Source organism: Thermobia domestica, chromosome 7, assembly GCF_964235325.1.
Source record: "Thermobia domestica chromosome 7, izTheDome1.hap1.1, whole genome shotgun sequence".
NCBI classification, from domain to species: Eukaryota; Metazoa; Arthropoda; class Insecta; order Zygentoma; family Lepismatidae; genus Thermobia; species Thermobia domestica.
Window position 1 is genome coordinate 9,714,581 of NC_137460.1, and position 21,704 is coordinate 9,736,284.

General features: G+C 37.1%; 1 protein-coding gene across 6 annotated transcripts in view; it reads left to right on the plus strand.

Annotated features, from left to right (window-relative positions):
* G9a (histone-lysine N-methyltransferase G9a) overlaps positions 1-19,084 on the plus strand; it is a 118,791-nt gene extending 99,707 nt beyond the window's left edge. For all 6 annotated transcript variants that reach the window (XM_081764091.1, XM_081764093.1, XM_081764095.1 and 3 more), the window contains exon 18: positions 18,403-19,084. In XM_081764091.1, coding sequence (XP_081620217.1) covers positions 18,403-18,547 — 145 coding nt within the window. In that variant the 3' untranslated portion in view covers positions 18,548-19,084. The remainder of the gene's footprint in view (positions 1-18,402) is intronic.
* Positions 19,085-21,704: the final 2,620 nt, after the last annotated feature.

Here is a 21,704-nt window from a genome sequence, read left to right on the forward strand (position 1 = left end):
ACAAACCTAACCCATTGAAAACTAAGCATTTAAATCATTGTGGATGCATATTTTTCTAAACATCGTTCATTTTCCTAAAATTGCTTTCCATTTCCAATATAAAATTATTCAGATTTTCCTTTGTAATTCCTTTTTCTTCCGTATCCCCTACAGAAGCGAACACAAACCTCGTGTAGGTTCGATTTTTTTTTTTTTTCGAAATATACGAGTGGTAATAATTGCAAGGGTCTTCGTTCGATTTATATTGGACCGAATTAAGGACGTCACTGTCATTTGGAGACGACTGACCCTAAAACGACGCCTCTACTGCGATGAACAGTAGTGTGTCTGAAGCTGTTAGTAGGGCACCTAAATTAAACCGTTACTGGGGAGGCGAAGGCGTCATGACTCTTTTCACGCTCGTTTTTACTCCATAATGTAGTGAAACTATGTCGGGAGGATGGGTTCATACCCGGGATGACTAATGCGAAAGCTGTTGTGTCTCGTTACAGTCACCCAGGAAGAAAGCTCCAAGGGAAGTGCTGCAATGCTCTAAGGAATTGGCATGCCAGAATTCACCAACCCAACGTGCGATGGGCTGGCGATTCAATTTGGCACTTCAAATGTGAACACTGTCACTCGTACCGTGGCAGTGATACCAAAGACCCGTGCAACTTCGTTCGCCATTGCTGAGAAAGTTTCCCGCGTGGATTTATAGTTTTTACGGATTCAATTATGCGGGGAAGTGGCTGATACGTAAGATTGATAAGAACGTAAAAGTGAATACAAGGTACTTCTAGGAATCTATTACGACACCTATCTTTCGATTCGACATTCCACAACCAGAGGGAGGATCCATATGGACAAAACTTCAAGACATACCGCCAGAACATCTCTGGGTGGTTAGCAGGAAAATGGAACGGGAATTAGAAATTCGTATCACTCCGTTTTGAAACACTCCTGTAAAGAGCCCTGATGCCCGTCCAATGAATTTGTGCGGCTTTGGCCTGTTAGAAGGACGTCTCCAACATTAGCGTTCGAACATCCTTCCTGGTTTCTGGGAAGCTTACAGGAAGGAGTAGGACCGAATTCCTTTGACTGTTCCTCGCCGGATTTTGCTCCAAAGAAAACTCCGATCTCGGGTGATAGTCCACAGTACTGGGGATCGAATAGAAACTACTGGTGGTAGTGGCGAGCTTGCTCGTAAGGTAAATACCCTTCAAAAAAAATGTACAAGATCTGACCATCCATCAAAACTAATGCAGCAAGACAGATTCTTGATCGTACGAAAAGTGAAGAAGAACTTGAAAGTAAGTGTAACAATCATGGCTGTGAACTTCAAACACGAACCTCCAAAGAAGGTTTGACTGCAGACCATAAGAAATGTCCTCCATGAAGCTGAATGCGGAGCCCGAAGAAAGCGATACATTAACAAGAGTAATAGACAAAGCCTGAAGTATGCATAGGCACACAGAAACGACACATTAACTTTTGGAAGAAAGCACTTTTCACAGATGAAAGCAAATTTAATTTCTGTAAATCAGATGGGTTCTGGTATGGCGAAGGAGAATACTTCTTCTGCTGTCGTGAAATACGAGTCCGGCTCAATACTTGATTTGGAGATACATGAGTACGAATGAGGTTGGGGAATTGTGTTTCATTGGTTTTATTGACGGAATAACGTACCACACAGCATGTAGTAACAACCGGAAGCCTCATCTTCATACGAGTGTTGAACAAAACGGACGTAGCAAGGGTTTACGTATTCACCCAATATAACGACCCGAAGGACACTGCCCTGAATATGAAGTTGTGGCTATCATACAATACTTCGAAATGGGTAGAAACCCCTCCACAGTAAGCAGACATCAATCCAACTGTGAATCTATTGCAAACTGTACAAAGAAACAAACGAAAATGCCGTTACAGTAAAAGTGATCCTAGACACGTATTATTATTGAAATGGAGGAAAATTACTCAGGAAGCAACATAAAAGATATGTCATTGTCACGGAGGTAGCAGGAGGTAATATGACAAAAAGTAGGACCAGTAAAGTATTAAAAAGTTATGGGACAACGAGTAAGGTCATTGCAGACGAATAATTTTCATAATATTTCATTGCATTGCGTAGTATTTCTTTGCAAACGAATACTTTTATAACGTTTACTCCATAGGATGGTGGTCCAAATAGAGCAAACATTATACTATATAGTGTCGTAAATAGGACGTTTGCTCGAGCGTTGACGATGAAACAAGTGATCCGAAGAAAGCTTCTTTCAACGCCAACTACACATAATCAAAAATTCTACGTACAACTTTTAGAGACACAAAAGATTCAGCATCATATTTCCGAAAATTAACAAATTACACCAATAATAAGTAAAAAGTAAATTTTGCACCACGTACTCAAATAGACAGTCACGAGGCATAGGAGATGACATGCACAAGCGCAGAAAATACTCGTCAATCGATTCGAAAATTTTAATTATATTGATACTTACATAGCTTTAAACTAGGAGATAACAATTAAGATAATAATATATATAGATGTTTCTTATATTGTGAAAAATAATTCGATTCGACTATGTACGGAACATGATTACACAGTGTCTTGTTGCAGCAGGGTAGGAGAAGCTGTTACACATTCGTCTCTTCGGCGCCAAGTAAGTTGCCTCCCACTAAATCTCTTCGGCTCTCGCTGTTCGCGTGGGTTTCACGCGTTAAGTGACGTAAGAGCGGACAGAGCTGTGATTGGCTGAAGAAGTGCTGATCAAGGTCACGACACCCACATGCGTTCTCTGAATGAGAACACACACACACTCACACATAGAAACATCGTCTGCTAGTTATGCTAGTCATTTTAAATTAAAAAGAGAATTAAACTGCTTGAACTGCATATTACCAAAATGATGAATAAATGAGTTTATGACACTTTTTTTTGGTGTAAAATATCTTCAGTTCATTTTAATTTGTACTCTTTTGTTTGATTAAACACTGCAGTAACGTAATTTCTGTGTTTGTACTATATACATAAGTATTTGTGTTTAGCTTTTCTTGTTATTATTGAGTTTAAGGCAACTACAATTCTGCTCAGACGAATTTTTTTTTTTCACTGTATTTGTTTATCTATTATGATTTTTTAAATGTTGACTAATTCTAGTTGTTGATGGTTTATTTGTGAAAATTTACGCCGTGTTTCAAAAGGAATGACCTGATTTTGGGCGGTAATAATTACGGAACATGGAACGTGCTGGCAAGGAAATCAGTGTTGTTTGAATGGGCGTGGCCTGTAGTTTCAGAAAATCGCCGTTAGATGTCAGTCAATGCGTTTTCTCAATTTACAATCAGTCAGAAGTAAGATGGCGTCCGCTCAACAGAAGGCGTTTTTGTGTGCTGTAGTTAGCAAAGTCTGAGTCAATGATTTCGGTCCAGCGTGCGTTTTTGTTGGCGTTTTGGCATTGATCCGCGTGCGCCCAGAATCATTCGTCGTTGGTATCGCCAGTTTGAAGAGACAGAATGCGTGTGCAAAGGTAAGAGTCCAGGTCGGCCTCGCACTTCTGATGAAATGGTAGAAACAATTCGGCAAACGTTCGAGCGGACACATAGAGCATTGTAATAGCATTGATAAAACTTGAAGATTTTGTCAGTATTTTGCAATTTATCCCATTTTTGTAGTATGTTTTTATCAATATATGTGAACTTTTAAAATCTGGTTATTCTTTTTGAAACACCCTGTATTTTAATGCTTTTTTTAAATATACATACTAGGAAAACAGTGAAGCCTTGCATTAAGAGTATTATGATGTGGGAAATTTACATGTAATGTTATTGAGTTTATTATTGATTTTTTGAAAATTCTTTACATCGAATGTTAAAAAAAAAGGTGCTAATTGCACTATGAAGAAACTGTGTAGTAAAGAGGATCGGCAGCTGGGTGTACTGAGTTTTTGAACTATGTACCCAAGAACACAATGCTATAATTACAGGTTGAAATGTGGTAGCACAAGCGTACCAAGCTTAGAACCTGAAGGATCCACGGGGCCCGCGGACTGTTGATTACAATACTCAACATGTGTGCATAAAGTTGTTTTAAACTGACTTTTTTTTAAAGTTATTATAAGGTTTACTAAAAAGAACATCAGAACTTTAAAATGAGTTGGACTGAAAATTAAGTCATAATAATTTTTAAAAAGTGAAAAGCAATCTGTGGCTTATAATCTGAATATAATGTCGTTCGTTGATGGAATAAAATCTCAAAGATTCAATCCGCGTAGACCAGGCCCGTAGCCAGCCCAAAAATGTAGGGGGGGGCCGGCTGAAGTTAGGGGGGGCCCGATCCGACCATATGATAGTTCATCACCATATTATAGTTCTTTTGCAAGCCTACTGTAAAACTTTTAAGGGGCCAGCAAAAATTTAGGGGGGGGCCCTAGACCCCCCCCCCCTGGATACGGGCCTGGCGTAGACCTCTATCCGTAGAAAATAATCCAGGAGGAGTGGATGGAGAGATCTCATGATCTGGACAGTTCACATCACCCTTTCTCAACAGAACGCACCCGGAGAACTTATCGTGCGATAACTCCGGAGTCTGGTGAGCTGTGTTCCAAGTTACATCATCTTGTTGAATTGTGTCTCATGCTGATTTGGCATAAACTGCTGCGTATATATGCCACAGTTTAATCTCGCCAATCCAAACAGTGTTGTTAGAACATGATTCTGAAGTTCTGATGTTCTTATTGACAGTCAACAAATGTTTAAAATAACAATACGGTGTCATGCTCAAAGAAAAATTACACTGTATCTAGTGTCAGGATGTTCGTTTTTCTCCTCATGTTTTGAAACTTGTAACATATAGTATGACAGTTGATACAAAATAATCAACAGTATAAAAACTTTTTTTTTTCTTGATGTTGAGAAATCTGTGGCCCTCTCCTGAAAAACTTCTCCCTCCATAAAGGAGAATTGCTAGCTACAACACTGATTCCAAATGAAAGATGGTTTAATATCTCGAGAATGGTGGGTTATTAGCGCTTGAAACCTAAACCATATGCCATTTTAAAATGTTAGAATTCTATATCTTTATAGTGAACCTATGTGCAATTGAAATAATGATGTTATGTATGGTCTTCAGTCTCTTTTGTTTGCTAAGGGGGGAAAAATGACAAGGGTGTATAAATAGAAGGATGATTGATTCTAAACAGAAAAAAAAAATCATATGAACGTAGGACCTATTCTGAGCGATTTAGAGCTACATGTTACGAACCATTTTTGACCGTATGCTGCTTATTCGTCACCCATTAGTTATTCTAGAGGTGAAACTTAGCGTATTGGAAAGGTAATGGAATGTCCTTTCCAACGGTATGAAAGGTAATGAAATGTCCTTTCCAGTGGTATGAAAAGTAATGGAATGTCATTTCCAGTGGTATGAAAGATAATGAAATGTCCTTTCCATCGGTATGAAAGGTAATGAAATGTCATTTCTAACGGTATGAAAGGTAATGGAATGTCCTTTTCAGTGGTATGAAAGATAATGAAATGTCCTTTCTAACGGTATGAAAGGTAATGGAATGTCCTTTCCAGTGGTATGAAAGATAATGAAATGTCCTTTTTAACGGTATGAAAGGTAATGAAATGTCCTTTCCAACGGTATGAAAGATAATGGAATGTCCTTTCCAACGTATGAAAGATAATGAAATGGCCTTTTTAACGGTATGAAAGGTAATGAAATGTCCTTTCCAACGGTATGAAAGATAATGGAATGTCCTTTCCAACGTATGAAAGATAATGAAATGTCCTTTCTAATGATATGAAAGGTAATGGAATGTCCTTTCCAACGATATGAAACACGTAACAGTTATAGATTGAAATTTGGGAATCAGTGTTGCCATCCAATTCCCTTTCTTAGTCTTAAAATAATCTTAACTTTCTTCAAATTTACATTACTAATTTATCTTCCAAAGACACTAGTGCCGCATGTTGCTTACCGTTAGAAATGCTATTCCGTCATCTTTTAAATGGGCTAAGTCCCTCATCTCTGTAAAATAATTATAGGATAAAGTATAAGCAACGTAAGCTCAAAAACGATTTACAACATATAGCTCGCAAACCGTTGAGAATAGAACTCATTTATAAGAACTTTTTTTTTTTTTTTTTTTTTTTTGTTTGTTTACAATCACCCATACTACTATTTCCCAAAATATTGTGTTTTTTCTCCTGCGACAGCTTATATACAAGGTGTGATCGAAAAGTACGTGAATGTAGTTCCACAGTGCCATCTATCGGTATTGTATCCATTTCATCTGGTAATCCTGGTAGCCTAAACCTTTGGTACAATCATTGTTGAGTTTGAACGAGTTGTGACGTGTTAGTTGGCTTCCAGAGGCAGAAGAGCGAGGACGTGTTAAGAGAGTCTGTCGCGCGCGAACATTAAAGCTTTGTTGTAAGCTGCAAAATAAAAGTACCAAAAAAGATCACGAAATGTCAAAATCAGTGTATAGTGATGAATCGGCGGCATTGAAGACAGTTTACAAGTTGGTATGAGAAATTCGAAAGCGGCAAGGACTCGATTGAAAGCAAGCAACAATCGAGACGTGCTTCGACGTCAAAAACAGATGAAAACGTACAAAAAGTGGCACAAATGATTTGTTCAAACAGGCGAATGACTATTCCAGAGCTTTCCAAAGAACTAAACATCTTGTGTGGGTCCGTGAAAAACATATTAACCGTCGATTAAATGGACAAATAGCTTCCTTCTTCACCACGGAAACGTGCCGTGCCACGCCGTGCTCTTGATCTGCTTGCCGAAAAAGAATATTCCTGTCTGTACACATTCGCTGTACTCTCCAGATATTAGCACGACGCGACTTCTGACTCTTCCCAAAAATTAAAACCGTGCTTAAAGGAAAACGTTTTGACACCATTCCTGACATTAAAAAGGCCAGGACGGAACAGCTGAACGCCCTTCCGAAAGAAACTTTCCAGAAATGCTTCCAGTCATGGATTCAAAGACGGGATAAGTACACCTTGTCTCAAAAAGGTTGAGCGCATTCTTTATTGGTGTTTTGAGGCAAAAATTTTCTAAGTCCAGCTTCGGGTATCTTCGGGAAAAAGTAAGCCAGGTTCGAACCTCCAAGCCAGCCTTTCAATCGGGAAAAAGTTTGCAGATGTGTTTTTCTTCTTTTAAATATAATAAGACTTGTTACCAAGTGTTTAAAAAAGCAACATTGATTGAAATACTTAATGATACAATATTTCGAAACCTTTTATTAATGTGACCACATGCTTGTTTGTCATTTAGCTCTCTATACGTAATGGAGCATTTAAATACGTTAAAGAATCTTTCCATATGTAAAAGAATGCTCAAAGTTAAGAAATAGAACATAATTATCGCCTGAGTACTAAAATAAAAGTCAAAGTAGAACAGAAACAGCGTTTGTAATGGATATGAATGTCATAATTATCTTGAGATCCGTTATACATCGCTAGAAGCTTAGTTCTCGAAGTCCTTGTGTTAGCTCATTGGTAAGCTGTCGGATTTCAAATCATAAGGTTGTGAGTTCGAATCCCATGTGGGTCAATACTTTTTTTAAAATTATATTTTCCGCAATGCATGAAAAATTATATAAAATAATTACATTAAAATACATAAGTTGTTTATATATAACATAATAATTGCAGAACATAGTAATTATTATGTTTAAAATATAACATCTGAGATAATTTTCACAGTAGGTCGTTATTATATATGAGAATGTTAAATACAAGTTAGGAAAATCGTTTAATAGCAATAAATAAGTTATGTAGTGTATTTATTTGCAGCTATTTGTCATACAGATTTAACTTCTCAATATTCTCATTACAGTATGTTATTTATATTCGTGAAATACAGTATATTCCTACGGATATAGAAAGTGTATAAACAGAGTATCCAAAGTCGTATCCTGCTTCAAAACATAACTTTTCCCGATCCCCTTAACGTCACGGGAAGAAACACAAATTCTCTTTAGAACGGAATGTCGTTACTTAGAGTCTCATTCGAATACGTTGAATATGCTTTTGTGTATTCATCTCTCTCTCTCTCTCTCTCTTTCGCTTTGTTTATGTGTGTGTGTGTGTGTTGCGGAATATCCCAAGTTGAATACAACATTTGCAAAGTATATCATTGTATCGAATACCAGAAATTGAAAGTCGTGTTTCTTCAGGTTAGGTTTGCGTGTTCATGTTAGCTCATTGGTAGAGTACGGACTTGCCACTGAAGAGGTCTTGAGTTCAAAGCCTAAAGCTAATTATCATTCTTTTGTTAGTAAGATTGCACAGAAATCGGATACAAGGAGTGGTTTACTTCTAGAAATATTTTCAGAAGCGTTTAGGTAGCCCTGAAAAGGGCTGTTTTCGGGAGTTAAGGCGGGGACATTAATATTGTGTCCAAGACCCTTCTGAATTTATTACACGCTCCATTCTTCTGGGCATGGAATCTGTTACATGGGTGACAAATCTATCTCCTTCCCCTACCTCCAGCCATGCTTCGGAAACAAGATGCCACAGGTCATCCTGAGTTCTTGGTGGATCTGCCTCAGGCCAACTTTCCCTTAGAGTACGCTTCACTTCTGCTCACATATTTTCCATGAGATTGAGGTCTGCTCCACGAGGCGGCCAGTCGAATAAATCAATCTCAGGGTGCCCTGCGAACCATTCCTGAACCACACGGGAATTATGTATTGGCGACTGGTATTGCTGGAACTGAATTACACCATCAGGCTGAAATACTCGTACAGATGGCACCATGATATTACTGATAATGTCTAAGTACTGAGCATTGTCCAGATGTCCTTCAATTCTATGAAGCTGTCCTGCTCCGCGACTGGAAATCCAACCCCAACATAAAATTGATACATGGCCTCTGCAATTGCAAGCAGCCACATATCCATGGTCATATCGGGTGCCTCTCGGACGATACACAAAACGGCGTCCCTCCTTTGATGTTGTGAATATGGATTCATCTGAGAAAACTACGTTTTCCCAATTGAGACCCACATTCGCCTGTGCAAACGCGAGACGGTAAATTTTGTGGTCGTCTGAGAGTTTTTCCTTCACGGCAGCAACACGGCCACGTAACCCAGCATGACGAAGCCTTCGCAGAGCTGTATGCTTACTACCAGGAAAGAGAGAAGCTTCCCTTATCTGTCTAGACGTCCTTAGTGGGTCTAACCGGGGTTCGTTTACTAATCTCGCATCTTGGGCTTCGGTTGACACATGCCGACGACCAGGAGATCGTAAATTACCCGTCTGACCTGTAGCACCATATTTCCGAATCCATTGCCTTCCTGTAGAGGCCGGGACACCTACTCGCCTGCTAGCTGCAGTTGCAGAATAACCTTCCAACTCCCATAAAGTAATTACTGCTGTACGTCTATCCATAGTTACCAATGTTCTGAGCTGTGAGAAGAAAGCAATAGATAAAAGCTAGTACCTGACGTGTGATTGGTTACTTGCACGACACGCCCATTGTGGGGAACAGCGTTGCCAGATCTAGCATAATGATGCTAGATCTAGCATAATTTGCATGTCTCTATCACCTAGCATCTTGCTTTTAGCATCCTGCCCAAATCTAGCACAATTTCAGCAAGTTATCAAAAAGCCGTAAAACCTGGAGAAGTTGGTCGTGGGAAGAAAAAGAACGGCAGAAATGTATCCTCTTCCATTGATTCATACACTCGGTAAACCATACAGGCAGTCTTATTTTCCTAAGTAAGTTCGGAACGGCTTTGGGCTTTTTTTTTTTTTGTGGCTCCACCCAGGGTTTTCTAATCCTTTAACTCCGAGGCATGGGCGGAGCTATGGGGGCCATTCTCCCCCCAACTTTTTGACTTCACCATCTTTACTTCTGACTTCATGATCATATTTATTCCTGAAATGACAGCTCCGAGACCGACCAAAAATCTGCCGCCTCCCCCAGCAGACGATTCCCAACTCCGCTTATGCTGCGAAGTAATTTTCTTTCAAAATATGTAAACAAAAACTTTGCATTCATTTATACGATATATACGCCATTGAGTTTGGCAACGACTGCAGTAATTTAGTTGAGTTAAAATTTTGGTGCGTGAAGTATTGAGTTCTATCCATGCATTCTTGCTCTCTGTGTATTTTAAGTTACGTTATCGTATCTCAACTTTGTTTTTTTTTTAACTCCTGAATTAGTAATTATGAGGATCTAGCATAATTTGACCGAATCTAGCATAAGTTCGATCAGGTTTTGGAATAATTCCGAGCTGTGAGTCTGGCAACGCTGGTGGCGAACGACTTGGTCAACGACTCGCGAAAGAAATCTGAAAATGGTGCGCCGTAATAATAATAATAAAAACAGTTTTTATAAAGGAATATTAATACATACGAAAAGCTGTTTAAAGAATGAATTGTTATACTGACTTTACACGTATAAAAACATATACCATATACCAAACAGATTGAGCGATATGATTATAGCTGTTTTGAGACGAACACTTTCGAAGTCCAACTTCGGGTGTCTTCGGAAAACAGTAAACTAAAGCTGCTGGTTCGGACCTCCAAAGCCAACCTTAGTAATCGGGAAAAGATGTACAGATATGTTTTTCCTTCTGTTAAATATAATAAGACATGTTGAAATGGTATTAAGTGTAGAAAAAAGTAACATTGATTGAAATACTTAATGATACAATATTTCGAGACTATGTATTCACACTCTCGTTTCGTCATTGTGATCTCCATACGGAAAAGAGCATTTACGTATGAGCTCAGTTATATTTCAGAAGCAGCTTCCGAAAAGCGGTCATGTTAGCTCAGTGGTACACCACCGAGCGTTTAAATCGTGAGTTCGATACCCGTTCAGGTGAGATTCCTTTATGATATTCTACTTTCCTCAATGCATGAAAATTATGTAAAATAGTTACATTACAATTCATCAGTTGTATATATATTTTCATATCATCAGTTGTATATATCAGTTGAATATATATATTCATATCATTTCACGACATAAGTAATTCTTATCTTTAAAATATAACATCTGAGGTATTCACAGAACTTCGGTGTGTTATGTGTGAATATTGAATACAAATTTAAAAAATCGTGTAATAGCAATTAATAAGTTATGTAATACAGTGGACTCTTTTTAATTCGAAGTCCAAGGGGACACGAAAACAACTTCGAATTATCCAAAATTCGAATTACCCAACAACATTTCTTTTCACATATATAACAACAAACAAACCGTGCATCAAAAACATATTCACATGGTGTAGACTATACCTTTAAAGCAGCTTATTATTTGCGTGATCGAATACCGCAAAGTAGCCACAAAATAACTGATACAAACGACATTGACTCCACATAATTCAAACTACGTGTATAATGGAAAATATATTTACGTATAACACTACAACATACATTGAATAGCCCAAACAATTAAACACTAGTAACAATTTGAATATTCTGTTCTCACTTTTAAGAAGTCGTAAACCTCATTTGCTTAAATTTCATTGTTTTTGTACGGTCAATAAATCTTGAATTTCATGTATTGCGTGGAATACGATATTAATAACATTTGGTTGACTTTATCAATAATTCGTCTTAAAATGTCAACCAATTCTGAAACAAGATGAGATTGGCACACGTTCTCTATCTTTACTTCTTTTCCAACTCACCTTCATCTTTATCATTACATAAATTTTCTATTTATTTTTTGTATTACTCTTGGGTGCATCTGGATAACTGAAAACACGTTAAAACTGTATTTCTTTGTTTACATCTGTCCAACATTAAAAATTTTCAACTGTATTTACTTCGAATTATCCAAAACATAGGTTCAAAAGTTCGATTTATCCACGATTTTTTATTATTGTTTTCAATACAGTTTTAAAGGGGAATGGACTTTTGTTCGAATTACCCAATATTTCGAATTACCCAAGTTCGAATTAACGAGACTCCACTGTATATTTATTTGCAGCTACTTTCATCGCAGATAACTTCTCAATATTCGCATTACAGCATTTAGGTAGAGCATATCGAAAATCGGATCGTGGTTCAAGACAAAAAACTAGCTAGCCCCAAACTGTCACGTAAGAAATTCACGAATCGCAAAAGTAAAGTGAAGAGATTGAGAGCGGTAATTCCTTAATCGCTCTCTCTCAACTCTCTCTTATCTGCATTTATACATATAAAAGTGTATGTATGTATGTTCCATCATAACTCATGTATGCCTAGAGCAGGGTTTCTCAACCTGGGAGTCGCGGGCCATAGGGGATCGCGAAGATAGGCGGAAGAGATAAATATAGTTAGAATCTAATACCAGAAATTATTTTTAAATATTATTTTTAATTTTGTTCTGATAGGCATACTTTTATTTTTTATACACACTGTAAAGAACAATAAAAAATAAGTCTACTGAACATTTTCAAAGGGTGTAGAATTCGTGTTACTATTTGGTTCAAAGTCTCTTGTCGTCGCGAATTCTGTCGAGAAATTTGAAGCTTAAAATATACAAAACGATAATCATGCCTGTTGTTCTGTATGGTTGCGAAACATGGTCGCTTACTCTGAGGGAAGAACATAGACTGAAAGTATTTGAGAACAAGATCCTTAGACGAATATTCGGACCCAAGAGGAACGGGAATGGGGAATGGCGGAAACTTCATAACGAGGAACTACATAATTTATACGGTTACCCAACATTGTTAGGGTCGTCAAGTCTAGGAGGCTTAGGTGGGCAGGTCAGGTAGCTAGAATGGAAGAAAGTAGAAACGCTTTGAAAGTCTTGACCGGAAGACCAAACGGAAAACGACCATTAGGAAGACCTAGGGGCAGATGGGAGGACAATATTAAGATGGATCTCGCTGAGATAAGAATACAAAGTAGAAACTGGATCCAATTGGCTAAGGATAGAAGTCAGTGTAGAGCTTTTGTGAACGCGGCATTGAACCTCCGGGTTCCATAGGCCATAGAGTTGGTTAGTTAGTAGAGTTGTTTAAAAATGAATTTAAATCAAAGAGGTATGATATAAAACTAATGAGAACTGTATATACAATTAAATAAATACAATTAAAATTAAAATTAAATACAATTAAAATTAAAACCTAATGAGATACCTAAGCATGGTGTAATTTCACTAGTGCAGCAACGCCCGGTTCAATCTTCATGACGAATATTATCAAGCCATTTTCAACTGATAAGCGATTTCTTATCTTTGTTTTAATGTTTACCATAAAAAAAAAAACACTTTCGCACAAGAACGATATAGCAAATGGAATTATTACTTTTAAAGCAGCAATCACCAGACCAGGATATTTTTCTCTCCTCATCAAGCAGAACTTGTCCAAGTCTTCGTTACAGAAAACCAGTTGCAAAGACTTGTCGCATGATCATTCTATTATTTGGTCAAGAAGTTGTGGGCTTAGATCGGATACGTTAATGGCCTCTTCAATGAAGGAGTTTAACATCCATCTTGAACCAGCACCTTCGTCGTTGGGAATATAGATATTACAGTTACTGTATCCACTGTCAGTGCCGGGCGCCGAAAAGAGGGGCCACACATTTCGGAGGAAGTGTGTTACTCAAGTTAGGAAAGTGCATGTGCACATGTGTAAAATAGAAGGAAAAACGTAATAAAATGTGCTCAAAATTAAGGAAAGGTATTGTTTATTTTGAAAATGTTATTGAGCTTCGTGCCAACCATGGTGGCGCTTCGTAGCTAGTCTGTCGACGTCACTCATATATACGGTGACATCGTACTATACTCTCGCCCCGGGCAATGATTTTCCATGGCACTGTTCACTATAAACAAAAAAATGGATTCTACTATTATAGAAATAGGTATGTTAAAAATCCCACACAAGCTTATTATAAAACAAATTATAAAAGGGTCGCTGGCAAGAGCGTATGATAAAAGGGGATCGTGATAGGAATTAGATTGAGAACCACTGGCCTAGAGTAATTTTAACCACATTTCTTATAGTTTCAAAAAGAGTGCTGTCGGGTTACCTATGGTGAATGGGAGGGGGATACATATAAAAGATTGCTAGAAAATGATCGATATTAGATTCATAGTTTTCGGGGTCGCTTAGATAAATAGTGAGACTTTCAATTACGCTTAACTCCGATTAAGCTCTCATTAGCAGGAATGGGCACGAACGACTTTTCTTTGAAACTCGACTCGACTCGAAACAGACATCTTTGAGGTCTACTCTTGGACTCGGCGCGAAAAATATCTTCCAACTCGACTCGGATTAGAGTCAAGTCCAACCAAAACGAGCCAAATCCTGTGTGTAGTCCTACCTAGACAATAATTATTCTATCATCAATTATACTACTGTTACTACAAATAATAATAATAATAATAATAATAATAATAATAATAATAATAATAATAATAATAATAATAATAATAATAATAATAATATTATTATGACAACACCGTGTACAAACATGAACGATAGATGGTTAGTAAAGGAATACTAAAAGCTAGTTGACTGCCGACGTCGGTAGTCATGAAGTTTACAAGGCAAGGACATCGTTCATTACCCTAAGCTGTAAGCGTCGGTGGACTACAGATGGTCAACTATTAACCTCTCGCCAGAAATTGGTGGCCCCGCAGCGACGATCCGTGATGGCCCAAGTTCCATTTTGAAAACTTTACTACCAGCGGCTGAGACGCGATGAAACGCCAACGAACCACAAAATTACTCTCCCAAAATATGTTAAAATGCCTATATGTGTGATTTGTTTATATTTAGGCGAAACAAAAAAACACAAAACAAATACCCCGGGGTGGACGCGAACCATCAATATTACGATTACTAGGCACGTGTTCTTCTGACTTCCCCACGGAAACGATCATAAAAAGCTTGGTTGTTGAAGGATAAATCATTGACGTCTTAATTTAGCCAATCAGACAAACCCCTACATCTCGAGTTCTAGGAGGTCATACCGTGAACCGTTTCAGATTTATTGCTTTCTGGTGGAGTACTATCCATGCGCAAAATTTGAGCATAATAGCCGACATGCATCTTCGGTGCCTCTTATCTTTAGTACAATTTTAACCAGAGATGGTGTGGGTCAATGAAATTTGATCCACGACCCACCATGACCCACTATGACCCACCAACCAAATGACCCATTGGCCCACTCTGACCCATCAACCATCGTGATCCACTCTGACACACCACCAACTATGAACCACTCTGAACCATTGCGACCAACTCCGACCCACCAAAACCCATCGACATCAACTCTGACCGATGACCCACGTCCTCCTCTCCATTGACTAAAGAGATTACACTTGTAATAAAACAAGACTGTGAAATTATCACTTATCGGAGTTTGAATTTCTACCGTCATTGGCTCAAGCACCTCTTTGTTACAATACTGGTGGGTCTGACCTTTACGATATATAATGGCAAAGTGTTTCTCATCTTCCGAATTAAAATGAATTTAAATTTATCATATGTAATTATTTCTTTGTTGCCTTACAGACACATTTCAGTAGAAAATAGGGTGAAATTTAAAAGTTTCGAATCAAGGAAAAGTAGACCAACGTAAAAAAAAAAAAAAAAAAAAAAAAAGAGAGAGAGAGAGAGAGAGAGAAACTAATTTTCTATATAATTAAGCATGCCGTACTAATTGAAAATGCCCATGTAATTAAGTTTAGAATACAAATTTTATGGCCATTTTTCTCTAACTTTATGGCTTGATTGCCTTATGCTCGGAACGCTCCATTAAACACCAGCTTCAGCAATTATAAATAGAAAGCAGTGGGTATAAAATTCAATAAGAACTTTAGTTTGCATTACTCAATTTTATTCTCAACTAATATCAATTGTTTTCGATTATTTTTACAAATCAACCCACTACCAATTTCCAATATATAGAAAATGCACCCCCGTCCCCCCGCTCATAAAAGACAATTTTAAAAAATGCTAGGGCATATTCTCTTTATTTTTAATAAAGAGTTATATGCTGAATTTCAGCTCTCAGTTGAACGGCTTGTGAGATACTAAATTTTTCGCAAAAAGTCGGACTTCTACTCCCCCTAAGGATATGTATTATAATGAAAGTGACACGCGTATGACAACTTCCCAGTTGGGATTGGAGCCTGATTATATACCAAACGTCAATTCATTTGACTTTGCAATTTGACCGTGATGATTACGCAGACATAGTTACTTTCAATTTTTTATGATGCATATCCTTATTTCATATGTTACAGATGATTCAAAAATATTTTTTCAAGCAGTTAGCTCTTCTAGAATCTCACAGGCTGCATCCCAAAATCCAACTCCTACTATCCTATGACAATCCAAAAGTGACTGAACTTTTTTATTAGGAACAAATGACAAAAGAAAAATGGAGATCTTGAAAGTAAAATGTAGAAAAGCTCGGTGCCCCCAATAACTCCATATTTCTCCGCCCCTTCATTCCGAACTTAAAAATAAAACTTAATTCGAATATGGTTAATTAGTGAATTTATTACAGTTAAATTCCACTCACTACATGCTACAGCTACAACTATGTAAGAAAAAATAACAACTGTGAAACATGTTCTGAATTACTATTACATTTCTTACGCTATTATTAAACATATTAGAATAGTAAAAGAGGATTGTTCGTGAAATAGTATATTTGCTCATGATTTTTAACTTTTTATACGGAAAAAATTAAAATATTATTCAAGTTTTAAAATTTGCACTCTGCAAATATGTTGCCCTCTAGGCAATGGGACTAATGTGGACTAATGGGAAATGCTGCACTGTTAGCGGCGCTGAAAACTTACGATTCGATTCTAATATCGGTTGATTTCGATATCTTTATGTCGCTACCACCCTGGGTGCTAATGGGAGCTTAATTGGACTTGAATTGAAAGTAGAGCTATTCACCTAAGCGACCACGAAACTATGGATTCAATAATAATATCGACCCGTTTCTAGCATTTTTGATATGTATCCCGACAGTACTCTTTTTCCAGACTGTAAGAAATATAGTAAAAATTGCTCTAGATATATCAGAATTATGTTGAAACACACACATAAATCCACTTTTATATTCTGTATAAATAGAGAGAGAGTGAGCGAGCGAGCGAGCGAGAGAGGGCGACTCAAGGCATCACAACTCCACATTGCAAAAGCATATATCAGGAATTGAATTGAAAATATATGTAAAGACTTTCTGCTGTGGCATGCTTCATAAGGACAATTCCAGTCTGCTCACGTGACCTTTGGGGTTCATGAATTTTTTTGCGAGCGTTCCGACTTTGGATTCTCTGTTTATACCCTCTGTTTATGCATCGAATAACTTTTCAAGAACATAAATGACATTCTATATTATGAATGTTGAGAATTACTCTCTATATGACAAATAGCTGCAAATAAATACACTACATGATTTATTTATTGCTATTGAACGAGTTTCTTATGTTGTATTTACATACTCATATATAATACCGACCTACTGTGAAAATTATATCAGATGTTATATTTTAAACATAATAATTACTATGTTCTGCAATTATTATGTTATATATAAACAACTTATGTATTTTAATGTAATTATTTTATATAATTTTTCATGCATTGCGGAAAATATAATTTAAAAAAAAGTATTGACCCAGATTGGATTCGAACTCACAACCTTATGATTTGAAATCCGACAGCTTACCAATGAGCTAACACAAGGACTTCGAGAACTAAGCTTCTAGCGATGTATAACGGATCTCAAGATAATTATGACATTCATATCCATTACAAACGCTGTTTCTGTTCTACTTTGACTTTTATTTTAGTACTCAGGCGATAATTATGTTCTATTTCTTAACTTTGAGCATTCTTTTACATATGGAAAGATTCTTTAACGTATTTAAATGCTCCATTACGTATAGAGAGCTAAATGACAAACAAGCATGTGGTCACATTAATAAAAGGTTTCGAAATATTGTATCATTAAGTATTTCAATCAATGTTGCTTTTTTAAACACTTGGTAACAAGTCTTATTATATTTAAAAGAAGAAAAACACATCTGCAAACTTTTTCCCGATTGCAAAGGCTGGCTTGGAGGTTCGAACCTGGCTTACTTTTTCCCGAAGATACCCGAAGCTGGACTTAGAAAATTTTTGCCTCAAAACACCAATAAAGAATGCGCTCAACCTTTTTGAGACAAGGTGTACATTGCAGCCAAGGACACTACTTTGAAGGAAATTAAATCGAATTCCATATAAACTTATTACTTTATTTCTAGTAAAATGATTCACCGTATTTTTTGAACACACCTGGTACATTTCTGTTACTTTACATGCATTTCTGTTACTGTACATTGTTTTTATTTTTCTGTCTGTTTTATCTGATTTGTTTGAATTCAGCACAAGTCTTTGTTAAAATGCACTGGATTATGTAATTTTTTTGCAGGTTTGACTACGGTGAGAAATTTTGGATCATAAAGTGCAAATCATTTACGTGTTCATGTGGCGCCGAAACATGCCGCTATTCAGAAACTACTATTCAACAGACACTAGAAAACTACAACAGGCGCCTGATGGAAGAAGCCCAGTGAGAAAAACCATCAACAATTGAGCATGTGTGTGTGTGTGTGTGTGTGTGTGTGAATTCATGTGCGTGTATGACGCGTGTTGTAGTATTGATGCATGTATATGTGTGTGTGTCAGGGTGTGTGTGTATGTATGAATACGTTATGTGTCTTTGTATCAGTTTTATATGAATCTGCTGCCCTTAGGAAGACTGATAATATATATCACATGTGACAAAATATGATTTTCAGGGAATATTATAGAACTGATTTATTTGTGTTCGTGTGGTCACATTGTCATTTTAATTGTGTTCGAAACTGAATTTTGTGTGTATGTGAAATTTAAAAGTGAGACAAGAAGAATTTATACGAATATTTTTTTTTGAAACATTTCGTGTTGACACGCTAAAAGCATTAAAAAAAAAAATCTGATTATGTATATTAATTGAAGTGAAACATTCTACACAGATGTTTTCTGAACTATTAATTGAATTTTTAAAAATGTTTTTCTTGCATGAGATGAAGATGCTTCAAGCTATAATACAGGGATGAGTTTGTAAAGAATTGAACGTGATTTATTTATTTATTTATTTATTTATTTAGTTTTAATTTAAACAAAACTTGTGCTCGTAAAAATTACACATGAACTCAAAAGAAACAGCAGCAAGAAAAATTATCATTTTCGACAAAAAAAAAAAAAAAAAAACATTTCGTCACGTCTCAAATGTATCATTGTGCTACAATCTCTGTTCAATAACATTTGACAAATTCAAAGACTGAGAAAGCGCGGAACGAAGCTGGAAATTGAACCCTGGTCTTCAGCTTACAGTGCCGGGTCAGTAACAGCTACGCTACTACTTTTCACTCCCTCAACAGCCACACACCTTCCACACTTGAGATCGGTGCTCATACTTTGAGACCGAACGATCCACAACCCTTTTGTGCTTGGAAAGCGTAGTATATGTAACTATTGAACTCAGTATTGTCTAAGTGCTCCTTCGTGACTAATCGTTGGGGTACACTTTCGGAGGGATTTTTTTTTTTTCACACTGGGCCTCTCTGGAACGGCCCTGTGTGAACGTAGACATCTAAAAAAAATCTGATAAATAGTACTTGGTATACTGAATGTGTGTGCCAAATTTCAAGTTTCTATCTTGAATACTAAGGGCGGGAGAAATTTTATCAAGAATTCCCACAATACCCCAAATTACCGCAAAACACTGTGATCTCAGGGAAAAAATTTCCTGAGACATCCCTAATTACCCTAAGGTCATGTTTCGCCCATCATTCTCTTCAGAATAAAACTGCCTTTCAGACGGTATGACTCACGTGTCTCCCTCATGTATATAAGGCGGGAAAATCCTGAAGAAAGGGATTTTTCGGGTTAAAATATCCCTTTTTCAACCCTTTGCCCCTCTGGATCCCCCTTTTTTTAACTCACAAATCTGAAAAAAAAATCTGGTAAATACTACTCGGTGGACTGAATGTTTGTGCAAAATTTCAGTCTTCTACGTGCAAAAATAAGCCCGCCAAAAGATAATGAACATAGGCTTAATAAATGAAAATTTATATTTTAGAATTATGACGTCATCACCTCCTATGTCTCGACCCAGGAAGGTGTGAAACCATACGTAAGGTCTTCTACAATGCCTCTGGACTTGAAAAACAAAACAAAATAAAACAAAACACACACACACACAAAAAAAAAAAAAAAAAAAACGGACGAAAAAGCTCAAATAGGAGAGTTATAACGCAATGTACCATGAAACACCCGTATGGTACAAATTGTACCATAGGATCCCCAAAGGGCTAGAGGGCATGTTCTTCCCTTCTTAGTGAGAAATTTGATGACCGAGCAGTGCTCCATCTTCTGCAAACCCTTTGTTCTTGGCGTCACACAAATATTCACTACGCGGCTTAACACAAACACTCTGGTCACGACCATTGCGTTGCTCCGACTGACCTCAAATTGCATAGCGGGGTCCCCACAATGATCTTAGCGTGTGTATCAGGCGCCATTATGCTCCGCTCGTTCCTTCCTGTCTAGGTAGATAATTTATTGGACGCCCCTCGTATATAGCCTTGCTGCTGAAAGGAACAATAAATCCTAATCCATCCATTTCAGTATTGTATGAGAAATAATGGGAGAAATCAACCAATTCTCCTAACATCACATTGTATGAACACCGACCGCGAGAATAGAAAATGCGTGGCTGTTCAGAGAACGGTTTGGGTAGCATGCTGGTTAATACACCGGCATGATAAGCCGAGGACCCGGATTTAGTTTCCAGCTTCCTCCCTTTCTTGTCCAAGCTTTGAGCTTTTATTGAATTTACACTTGCATAATGAATTGAATGATTTAAAGTTTTAACTACTTAACTTTGTACTTTTTAAATTCGAAACCACAAATATTCGTTGAATTTCGTTCGTTTTTATCGGCCTCACTTTAAAACAGAATTGAGAGCGAGTTCGTGAGGCTCCTAGGGTGATTAATAGTTGTTTGTCCTTAGAAGCTCAAATGCAGCTTTACAGACAATTTGAAAAAAACACGTCTGCTTTATAATTGACAGCCTCCTGTCCATCCCTTCCTAGTAAGAAGTCATTCTGCTCTCAACTTTAATATAATAATAATAATAATAATAAAAGAAAAGAAAGTAGTACCAGTGAGGGAGACGAACAAGTTCGCTTAATATATTCGCTGTTTCGAAGTCCATAAGTGGAAAACTGAATTTGAAAATGGTTTTTGCGCGCCACTTACGATCTTGTTCAAAAATTCGTGTTTACCCACCTCTTTTTGAAAAGTTCTTTTCTTTTATTCATAAGAGAAGGCAAAAGAGAGAAAAAAAATCAAGTTAAAATACTTGCGGTTGTGAAAATATGGCCTTTCTGAAGAAAGGAATGTGGCTTGTTTGTTTGTTCGTTTGTTTCGCAAGGCTGAATAAACCTAACGATGCTTATTGCACAGGGCTAAATAAACTTACCGATGCTTTGAGAAACAGTAATGGAAGTTAATACATAATCTACAAACATACTAAATATTTTTCTCCGGTTATTTACTTATTTATGTAGCACGTGTCTCTTTTAAGTCTAACTTATATTTTCTTTCACGTAAATACAGGGTGTTTCAAAACAACACCGACAACGTTTGGGAGGTGAGTTTTGACACCAAGATAAGACAAAAAGT